This window comes from Macrobrachium nipponense, chromosome 11 (genome assembly GCF_015104395.2).
Source record: "Macrobrachium nipponense isolate FS-2020 chromosome 11, ASM1510439v2, whole genome shotgun sequence".
NCBI lineage: Eukaryota > Metazoa > Arthropoda > Malacostraca > Decapoda > Palaemonidae > Macrobrachium > Macrobrachium nipponense.
Window position 1 is genome coordinate 12,014,435 of NC_061087.1, and position 12,248 is coordinate 12,026,682.

General features: G+C 33.6%; 1 protein-coding gene across 1 annotated transcript in view; it reads left to right on the forward strand.

Annotated features, from left to right (window-relative positions):
- Nucleotides 1–12,248, forward strand: part of LOC135223715 (transmembrane protein 184B-like) — a 115,400-nt gene that overhangs the window by 85,769 nt on the left and 17,383 nt on the right. The window contains 6 exon segments of the mRNA XM_064262494.1: nt 5,000–5,165; nt 5,523–5,613; nt 6,488–6,655; nt 8,097–8,266; nt 8,786–9,009; nt 10,739–10,823. Of these exon segments, the coding sequence (XP_064118564.1) occupies nt 5,000–5,165; nt 5,523–5,613; nt 6,488–6,655; nt 8,097–8,266; nt 8,786–9,009; nt 10,739–10,823 (904 nt within the window).

Sequence of the window (12,248 nt, forward strand, 5' to 3'; positions counted from 1 at the left end):
AAATATCTTTAAATGTATTTTTGTCTTCATGTTTTCTGGGTTTTCTGTTGTAAATTCTTGGGTTCACTGACCTAGTGAAGTGATAATGGCCGTTGCCCGTCTCAGTTTAGAAAGGGGCTGGTTTATTGGAATAAAGGTAATATTTGATCTTTATTAGAATTTTATGAATACGGTTTGTGCTCGTATACGCGTACAGTAGTTGTAATTGCTCGTATGTGTTAATTAAACTTAATTTACTATTATTTTTCCCCAGGAATCGGGTAGTCTTGATATAGATCTGCGTCCGTCCCCTATTCAAAGTTTCCAATTCAAACATATTTATATTTGAATTATATATATATATATATATATATATATATATACCTATATATAGATATATATATATATATATATAATATACACAATGTGTGTGTGTAAGTTTTATTCCATGTGAACAAACATTGAAATCAGTTGTATAATTAGTGTTTCGTGAGTAAGGTTGGCTTTTATCAGCTGTGCATATGCCGGTCCCATAACAGCAGAATATATGCGGTATTGATCGTAAATAGTAAGGTATTTGCGAAGTCCACTCAACTTTCTTAACCTCAGAGAGAGAGAGAGAGAGAGAGAGAGAGAGAGAGAGAGAGAGAGAGAGAGAGAGAGAGAGAGAGAGAGAGAGAGAGAGAGAGAGAGAGAGAGAGAGAGAATGTGCATAGATTTTTCATCAGTATTGTTCCATGCATTTACGGTATATGAAAATTTTTCATGTTTTAAAAAGATTAGTGTTTTTTGCCTTTTTGATGTGCAAGTCCAGTTTATCTGAGAACAAAGTTTCCGAGGGTTATGTGGTTTGTCATATTGAAAATCCGGCATTGATAACACGATCCCTACTGTTGTAATTGTGTACTTGGTATTCGTAGCCACCACCTCATTCATGTCTCCGTCAAGCAGGTAAATTTGCCCAGTCCTAATGGCCAAAGGCTGATATCTTTAGCATGTCTCACGTAAAAGAAAAAAAAAAAGTACACGACAGCTGATTCTTAGAAATCGGAGAGGAGACTGGTTCAGGAATACCTTTGGGAGCGCGGCCTTAGTGGATTACATTACGTGTCAAAGAGAATGCCTTTAATTCGATCATTGAAAATCTAATTGTTCAAGTGAAGTCTATTAGCTCATACACAAGTTGTTGTGTATGTGTTTGTGTATGTGTATAACGAGTAGCTGCTATACTGTTGGATTGCTCTGAAAAGTAGCGTTGTAATCTGAAAAAGATGCAGATTTGGAAGTTATCTAACTGTCCTTAATTAACATACCCCGTTGTAAATATCATCCACTTACTCTCAGTATATCAGTATAGAGCTAACGTTAATAAGCGATCCTAGTTAGTATTTGTATATCTGGTATTTATGGAGTATGGCTTCCGTAAGTGTAAATCCACAAACCATTCAAGACCAAACTACTACACCCCCACACATACATACAGGTTATATATATATATATATTATATATATTATATATATATATATATATATATATATATATATGTATGTATGTATATATATATATATATATATGTATGTAGTATGTATGTATGTATATATATATGGGGGTGTGTGTAAATAAAAGTCTTCGGTTAAAACACGTCTCAAGTGTAAAAGGCCCATTAAAACACACTGGTTTAAAGCTAAGGACTATATTATGTTGGATTGACTTCCACCCTTATTAAGTAGTGAATGACAAAAGTTAAATTTGCGAAACATATAGTGTGAGATATGCCCTTAGGTGATGCCTGAGGTCACCGCTAAGCCGACGTTGGTTCTGTCAATTGTCTTAATCCGCACAATTGACCGAACCAACGTCGGCATAGCGATGACCCCAGGCATCACCTAAGGTCATATCTCCACTATGTTTCGCAAATGTAACCTTTTGTCATATATAGATATATATATATAATATATTAATATTAATAATATATATAATATATAATATTATATATATCTATATATATAAAAGAGAGAGAGAGAGAGAGAGAGGAGAGAGAGAGAGAGAGACGAGAGAGAGAGAGAGAGAGAGAGAGAGAGGTTTAAAAGTAAAGGGTAAAAGCTGCATGTGTGACACATACGACCCCCGCCAAAAAAAAAAAAGCTTATGTTAGTCTCAGAGAATGTAGAGGGTGTATATTCTACGAGATAAGTTGCTTTGATCTATTAAAGGATTTTTCTGTATATGGAAAATCGAAGAGAGAGTTGCCATTCATGAACTGGAAAATGACGGATTAGATGTAAGTGTATTATGTCGGATTAATTTTTTTATTTCATCTTCGATGGAGTGATGTTAGCAGTCAGAGAGAGGAGAGAATATTATGCGAAGGTGTGAGATAAGACGAAAATGTGGAATGGTTGATGTTTTGGGGGTGATACATTACCGAAACGAGTGAAAAGGTTAGTCAAGAGAAGTTGCAGAAACTGGTGTGCTGAATTTTCAATTATAAGAATTATGTGAGTCTTGAAATCTCTCATTCCTCGTCATACCTTCTGGGTCGTTGCAGTTGTGTTGAATTTTGCCTCCCACTCTTAGTCACTTAGTGCGTCCCGCCTCGAGAGTTACACCTGTCTTTGTCTTCCGTTGCGTTGCTGTGGCGACCATCTTGTAATGGAGGACACACCTGCCATTTCATTTATGCGCAAATTTAATAATCATTTAGCGATACCATTATGGGTTTTGAAATTTACACTTAGTCTCTCTCTCTCTCTCTCTCTCTCTCTCTCTCTCTCTCTCTCTCTCTCTCTCTCTCTCTCACACACACACACACACACACACTTCTCCCGCTTTACTCAGAGACATATAAGTCCGATCACCTCGTGATCTTTTGGTGGGTGGTAACTTGGCTCGTCATCGACCGTAGAAGTTAGGGAGGCCAATTTTGTGTGTGCAGTCTCTCTCTCTCTCAAAGTTATGTACCCATGGTATGTGCTTTCATTAAACATATATTTACGTGCTATGCGCGTGCGCGCACACGATATATATATATATATATATATATATATATATATATATATATATATATATATTATATATAGCATTTAACAGAAACACTTTGATTAATAACTTGATGGCTTAATTAGCCGTAGAAAAACGTAACATCTGTGAAATCTGAATTAATCAATGCACTTTTAAGTTGTACTGATATATATATATATATTATATATATATATATATATATATATATATATATATATAATATATATATATATATATATATATAAATCAGTACAACTTAAAACTGCATTGATTAATTCAAAGATTTCACAGATATTACGTTTTTCTACGGCTAATTAAGCCATCAAGTTATTATCAAAGTGTTTCTGTTAAATGCTTAATCACAGTCGTTTTCAGCTGATTCCTTAAGTAAGTTTTGAAGAATATGTAGATATTGTTTAGACATTACTTTTCTAAATATGATCCCTGACCTTTCGCACCCCAGCCCATATTCTAATGTGAATACTGTCCACAGTTTTTGGAAACGTTGAATTGAGTTTGGGGGTAAAATGTTATCTCCTCTGGAAACATCTTTTAAAAAGAATCAGGAAAGTGTTCATTATGTTGCCCACTCAGAGTTTTTGAATTGTGATTAAGTTGATATTATTTTCTTAGGCATGTAATACTATGGCGTTAAGTTGAGGGTGTGACTAAGTTAAACAGAAAAATGTTTGTTGTTCAGGGGTATCTCCGTCTTCTTAATGTACTAATCCCCTTGAGCTTCTAAGTATACCACCGTTTTCATTACTACTCGTGAGTAAATGAAGTGAGTGGTCCAAATTCTTCTGCAGTATGATCTTGACTTTTATTCTCTTTGAAATTGGTTACTTAAAATTTGAACAGTTACACGAAAAAACTGCGTACGCCAGTGTGTATCTTTTGAATATAGCCTGGGAGCTTGTATTGTGGGAGTGTGGATGTGGTGGTGTCCTTGGGGCGGGCGGGCCGGCGGTGGTAACATCCGGGCCCCGAGTGAAATGTTTTCAGGCTGTCTGTGCGTTGCCAAGAAGACTTAGAGGAGGAGGCTACCAGTCACAGAGACTTGGGGTGACGAGCTCCTCCAAGTCAAAGTTTTGGTATGCTTAGGTAGAATGCGTCAGAGTAGAAGTATACGGCTTCGACCTTTATGCTAGTTAGGGAAGTAGGACCCAAAACTTAGGCTTCCCAGTTTATGATGTCATTCCAGGAAGTTGTTATATTTCGTTCGTAATTTCTGTGCCGTGTAATGTCTTCGTGTGATTTTAGGAATATAATTTTTATCACTTAATTTATTAGAATTCCGCTGACGGTTTGAACGAAAGATTTAGGTACAGAGTACTGTTTGTTTTCAGGCACACGTGAGTGTTATTTACAGATGCGATCTTGCGAAACTGGTGGAGGTGAGCTATCTTTTACAACGGTTGAAAAGCGTGGTCTCTTTGGATGTACTGGATATTGGGTATTGTTTGCGTGATTATTTTTTTTATATTCTTGCTGTGGGACTCTCCTTTTTGATGGTACTGCGGATATCCAGTTCCACCTGTTGATATAACGTTGCCGTAGCAACGGCTTGGCAAACCCTGCAAACCTTCCTTGAAGTTCCTTCGGTCCTCTATATTCAGTCGGTCCATCCATTCTCCCTCTGGCTTCACTTTGCTCAGTCGCTTTGTTTACATGCCGTCATCTGGCCCACACCTACTATTCCTTCATCTCTGTGGTTTTAAAAGATTTTTTTCCTAGTTATCATATTATTCTTAACTGAGGTACCGAAATTTTTAAAAGTATACACAAGGCTTGTATAGCTACATTATGGCTTGGCAACTCTCTCTTTCTCATTTTAAACCCATCTTATTGTTGACCACTACGACAGGTTCTTCTTGAGAGAGTAAGCTATGTGATCATGTAGGTAGTAGGCTTGTATAATCATTCATTAAATATTTTTACTGTTACTGTTTTTGAGATTGTCATTGTTAATATTGACGTTCATACATTTCTTCTTCAGATCTACCAGCACTTGAGATTCTACAGCAATCCAGCGGAGCAACGATGGATTGTGCGCATCCTGCTGTTCGTCCCAATTTACGCATTCGATTCATGGATTTCCTTATTGTTCTTCAACAAGGACAACTATTACATATATTTTGATACCCTCAGGGACTGCTATGAAGGTACAGTAACTTTTTTATTTTACATCTTTTTAGAATTTGTTACCATTAAGATTTGTAGTCATGACATTAATTTTTCCCATCTAGTATGTAATTCTCTTATCTGTTTTATGAGCAGAAAATTCTAACCTTGTAAATAAATTTGTATATTGCTTCTATAACTTATTATTGGTGCATTATTGTTGTCATTGAAAATGCACAAAAATGTATCACATGCCAAAAAGTCAGTTACTTGCCAAGGAAGCTTCCAGAGAAAATAATAGAACACACTTAAATGAAAAGTAAACTGATCATATAGAATGGATAGGAATTACTGCGAATGTAACTTAATATTAGTGACTGCTGTTTTATTATCTGCAGCGTTTGTCATTTACAACTTCTTGAGTCTGTGTTATGAGTACCTGGGTGGAGAAGGCAACATCATGAGTGAAATCAGAGGAAAACCCATCAGGTGAGCAGAGTTTTTTCAGTGCCTGCGATTTGTCAGTAGTTTGTAGATTTTATATATATGATTAGTAACTGCTTTTTGAGTTTTTTATTTTTATTTATCAGTGTATTGGAATAATAAATAGTAATAGCCTTTGCTGAAAGTTTTATTCATATGTTCAACAAATAAAATGTTGCATCTAAGTTTTGTGTATTGGGAGAGGTGGTCCGAATTTCTTAGAATGTAAGAGTAAAAGTAATTCCATGTTTACTCTATTTGTTAAGTGAGTCTTATTGAATATTTTGAAACCAATTAAACTTAATCCTCTGTTTAGTGAAAAAAAAGATAATAATTAGCCTGTTATATAGAGTATTTTTAGTACTAATAAAAAGTAATTACTAGTAAATTTGTGGAGTTTACAAATCTTCATGTAAGATCTTAGGAGAAGGGAGTACTCATTTTATATTTTGGTATTAACATTTCTATATTTTTGTACGTGAGTGTTCATAGTAGGTAAAGGCAGACGTTGACTTGTAGCATTGTTGCAGCAGAAGCTGATAACCCACCTAGTTGGATTTTCCATAGAAAATACGTTAAAATATGCTCTCAGAAAAATGTTTTTCGTCATACTCATCTCTTGTCTGATATCAGTGTTAGTGAGCCAGCTAAAAGATTATAGAACGAGGGGTTCATTCAGATTGCATTAAATAAACTTTGCTGTATGTATTATTTCTTGTTGGCTGATATATGCAGTAGTCTCTCGATTCGATTAAATAGCAGCAGTGTCATAAATTTTTTTGTATTAATAAAGATTTGTGTTTGTAGCCCAACTGGACATATGCTCTGCTAATAACTGAATAAAGTTGAAAATTATGATGTCATAATATTTTCTTGATAGGTCGTCATGCATGTATGGGACTTGTTGCCTTGCCGGAAAAACATACACCATAGGATTTTTGAGGTTCTGCAAACAAGCCACTCTTCAGTTCTGTGCAGTCAAACCAGTAATGGCCTTCATTACAATTATTCTACAGTTTCTTGGAAAATATCATGACGGTGATTGGAGGTATGCAAACTTTGTATTTTCCCTCTATGCAAGTATCCAGCATGGAATGAAAATTAGAAATTAAAAAGGAAAGCATTTACCGTAAATTCTCAAAGTGGCAAAAAAATAAAAAACAATTTTCTTTATATGATGGATATAAAGTATTTTGGCATTTTTTCTATACTACTCTATATTATCCAAAAGCAAATTCTGTATAACTAACAGCTGAGACATTATACCTGAAAATTTGTTAATACCATAATCATAAAGTTTGACATTGTGTTTTAATATTTTATAGCTTTTAAATATCATTTATATAAAAAATTGAATGAAAATACATGTGGTGTTTACATTTAAAGTAACACACAAGCTATTTTGATAATGTGAGTGATGATACATTATTACTGTATTTCATAAAAAGTAGAACAATATGTAGTTTCTTGTACAAGATTTCTTGAAGTATCTGATTTAGATTTAAATGGGTATATTTATTTCTCAAAAGTCTGAATTTACACAGAGAATTATAAATTTTGCAATCTAAATTTATTTTTTGGGATAATCATGGTTTCTTTTAGATAAGGAAAACTTGTTTTTAGGAGTGGCAAAGTTGTCAGAAAGTACCAGGATAAAAAAAAAAAAAAAAAGGCAGTGCAGTCTAAGGCAGAATGGCCAGTAAAATATGCCAAAATACTAATATGTATCTGCAAGTTAAATGAGTTTTAATCATTTTTACTGCATTTTTACCTTTTATTTTAAATCCTGGATTCAGAGTACATTTGGTTGATTGGTACATGATTTATTAAAAATTAGACTGAAAAAGCTAATGTATTTTATGGTTAAGCTCATTTCTTTTAGAAATTGTAAAACCAGGTTAAATTACAGCTGTTAAACTGTTTTATTAGTCATTTACACTTGAATTTTTTTTAACCGGGTAAATTTTACTGTGGTAGAAACTAAATGCGGATTTTTTCATAGTTATTTTTTTGAGAGATGGTTTCATTTAGAATGTGAATGTTTAACATGTGTTTCTATTTGCATATCTATTTTTATATTAAAATGAGTTGTTGAGTAGGTTGCGTAATATACATGGTATTCATGTACATTGAAAAAAAATATTTGTAAGAATAGGAAGCGTTCGATAATTTATTAGTAGGTGAAAGGTTGTTGCAAGTTATATTAGAAAAGCTGTACTTTCACTGAACTCTGGTTAAAGTTGTATAACACACATAAGTATGTATTTATGAATAATTTAAGTGTCATTTTAAGATTTAACAATTGGACTGCCTAAGAGTTGCATGCATATGATAGTTTGCTTTTCCTAACTGGAGGACTTAGCTCTAAGGATAAAAAATGTTCTAATTCTCATCTAAAGTTACTTCAGAACCTATTTAGTTTTGATGCTAGAAAATAACTATTATAAAAAGTGGACTAATTTTGTTAAATTTTTTGCTTTCATTCACAGCCCTGAAGGAGGATATTTGTACATCACAATTATATACAACATATCTGTATCACTGGCTCTGTATAGCCTTTTTTTGTTTTATTTTGCAACTAGAGACCTTTTGCAACCATTTGAACCTGTTCTTAAGTTCTTTACAATCAAGTCTGTCATTTTTTTGTCATTTTGGCAAGGTAAGTACTTACATAATTATATGTGCAGGCAGTCCTCAGTTTAGCTTGTTTCCATTAATATTTAAGTCAAACTTAATTAATTTGGTACCAAATAGTTACCCGAGACATATTCAGTTATACCAAAAGAATGGAAATTGTTAGTACAATTATTTTTAATTACTTTTAAACTTCACTATGTGTGCGTCTGAAATATACTCCAAACAGACTTGATAATGCCAGTTCTTTCATTGCATCTACAGTTGGTAATTGTTGTGGAAAATTAAGTAAATTAAGGTCTTAATGATTCAGAGAACAAAGATTACCAATAAAAGGAAAAGAAAGTTTCGTGATTGAGGACTGTCTGTATAATCTTGTGAATGGAATATTTTGTTGTAACTAGTTACAATTGTGTAAAAGCGTGAGTCTTAAAGAGTTCAAAAGTCATAAATTAAAAACTTACACCTGTTAGATATTTGCATAATGAATTATATTTGAAAGGCATAGAAAATATGTCTATTTTTTAACATTTCTATTTTACAGGTGTGTTACTGGCCATCCTTGAAAAGGCTGAAATAATCCAAGGTAACCCAGATCTCAACACAGGTACAGTGTCTGCAGGTTATCAGAACTTTATCATCTGTATTGAGATGTTCTTCGCTTCTGTAGCTCTTCGATATGCATTCCCTTACCAGATTTATGGTGATTTCAATGGAACAGGACCTGGAAGATCAGTAACAATGCAAAGCATCTCGTCATCCCTAAAGGTATTTATGTAAATGAATATTCTTATTTTTGTTACTGAAGCATAGTAGTTGTTTGGGTAATGTGTGATATGTATTTGCAGCAATTCATTTTTGTGACTTGGCTGTAAGTTACATTTGAGATAATAGTATTAAAAGTAATTATGCAAAGGTTGTAGGAAATTTGGTTATGCTATATTTACTGGAAATGTAAACTTAAATCTTGTCAACTAGTGACCATAACATCGTTATCAGATTTGCAATTGTGTACCTATAGATATAGCCTCTTTCAGAGTTTTGTTTTAAAACTGCTTATTCTATTGATCTGAAAAGAGAAAGTTCTATCTCTGAGTGTTATTGATCAGCTAAGGCTAACTGCAGTGGAACAAAATACACCTAAGTTTGTGGTCTGTATGGAGGACAGGGCAAGCATAACTTCTGATGTGTTGACCCAAGTCTCTAATTCTTGAATAACTGGGAAAGTTAGAGAATTTTGCGGCTAAGTTCACATGTCTGGGTTGAAAGTAGAAATGTCTTGGAAATGGAATAGACAGGATTGATAAAATTCATATTAAGCACTGCAATACCAAGTACTTGAATATATTGAATGTTCAAGTTCCATACTTTTAAGGATACAAATGTTCATGTGTGTGTATTTACATTTTTGTTTTAAATAAGAGCAGACTGTAAGATTATGGCAGAATTTCAAATTTCATAGCAACATTTAAGGTTAGTTCTTGTCTCTGCCACTCAGTGGTGTGTAGGAGCCCATGTAATTAGTATATGGTAAGAGGCACTTTAAGCTTTTTTTTTCTTAACAAGAATAGGTGCTTTTTGTTCATTACTGTAAGCAAAATTGAACCTCAGGATGTAGTGCTAAGAAGCACTAAGCCCCCATCTTAGGAAGTAAAGATAACACAGTTGAGAGAAAACAAAAAGCACCAAATAACAATTAGAATGATAAGGATGGAGAGAAAATAATAAGGGCAAATATGAATGGTAGAGTTGAGTAGAGTCGACATGGATATGGAGTGAAGATGGAGAGTATGAGCTGGAAAATGGCACCGAGTTTTGAATCAGCCTGTATAACACTTGCTTTGTGAAGGTGGATCATCATTTAGTAGTATATGAGAGTGGTAGAAAACAGAGCCAGATGGATTATCTTGTAGTTAAGAGGGAAGACAGAAGCAGTGTAATATAATGGAAGGTAATTTTTGGTGAGGCATGAAGTTGAGATGTAGAAAATCAAAGAGACTAAAGGAGTCAAGAAGTAAAATATGTCAAAACGGGAAATTGTACTATATGTGTGTTATGAGAATTTATTTCATCTATTTCATTGTCCCTTTTTCAAGGAAAAGAGCATTACTTCATGAACATTGATATAATTTTAACATATTCTACTTTACTGTGCTAGATATGTAGGCTAATTATCTGTTGGATGCTAACTTAACCACATTGGACTGAAATTAGTTTCACTTACATCTTGTTGCCACTATTTTAAGGAAATTTTAAAAGAATTTTGTATATTATTAACTATTTTATGTACAAACCAGAGTTTTTTTTCATAGAAAACTTTGTAACCATGCTGGATGCATAAACTAACTATTGAACTGAGAACAAATGAACTCTTGGAGTGAAACTCATTTGTATCGAGGAATAATTTTAATGTTAGGTAAAATACTGCTGAAGATGATAATTGGTATCAAAGGAGGGATTTACACATTGGTTTTCTTAAACTTTTTTTTTCCAACAGGAAACCATGAACCCAAAAGATATCATGACGGATGCCATACATAACTTCCATCCGCAGTATCAACAATACACTCAGTACAGTGCAGGTAACTTTTGATTGTGTTGAATTTGATTACATTGTTTGGTGCAGTTTTACTTTTAACTTTGATTTAGAATATAATTTACAGATTTTTCAGATATTGTTTATTTATAACTAAGCATATAGTAATATATTAAGAATTTAAAATTGTAGTTTGGTAAATTTATGTGTTATAGCAGAATTGTTGTAATGATACATGTTTTTACATACTGTAGTTACTTGGTTAAATATACTGGTTTATAAACTGACTTTTTCTATAAATTTTTCTGTCTATACAGTTACTTGAAACATACTGGTTCAGAAAGTGAGTTTTGATATAAAAATATATGTAAAAGGCATACAGAGGTACCTCGTCATACGAAATTAATCCGTTCTGAGGCGGCCTTCATAACCTGAGCTTTTCGTGTCTTGAACCACATTTTACATGTAAATTGCCTAATTCGTTCCAAGCCCTACAAAAACACCCTAGTAAATTTTATAATAAAGCTAAATTTACCAATAAACAATGAAATAACAACAATTTGGACCATTCAATACCTAACTTAATACGTACTACTAATATGTACTACATAGTACCTGTAAATAAAGGGTATTAGTGTACATGGTATACAAGAAATACTGTACGTACATACGTACGTATTTAGTAAAATGTGGAACCTTACTTTTCGAGTGAGGCAAACTCCGAAAGTGGCGACAGAGGAGGAGGACAAACAGCAGAAAACTTGTTAGTACGTACGTACACTTTTTGCGAAACACATTAAAAAATGTCAGGAAACAGACTAAACTTTACGAAACACATTAACAAAACCGTAACGCTTAACTTTACAAAAAACTTAGAATTAAATTTTTTTTGTCTTTATTTTTACATTTTTTTTTTTTACTTTTTTATACTTTAAGTTTTTTTTTTTTTTTTTTTTTACAAAATTTTAATTTCTTTACCACTTTCAACTTTCTGTTTTTTCGTAGTATGAACTGGATCTTCCTTTTTGCTTACTCCTAAAGGCCTCTTTAAAAAATAACTATCCAAGGAAGATTACTTCTGCCTACTTTTCACAATGTTCTTGAAATGACTCTGGCAAACGTCATAGAACTGCGCAAGCATACGACCTGTGTAAGCCTTTTCGGGGTGTCTTTTCTACAAATGATTACACTTTATGAAAAGCAGCTAGAGCATCCTTAATTTCTGCTGTTGTCATAGGGTCGTCCTCCTCCTCCTCGCCGCTGCTTGAGAACTCTTCTTGAACGATGTTATGTTGCATGGCCTCCAACTCCTTCAGGTCATCCGTCGTAAGCTCCTCTTGGTGCTCCTTGAGAAGGTCATTGATGTCGTTCTCGTTGACGACCAGCCCCATGGACTTGCCGAGTGCAACGGTCTCGTCAAGTTCTGGTTGCGAAACAGTTTCAAATTCGTCAACTGTTTCTGAATCTGCAC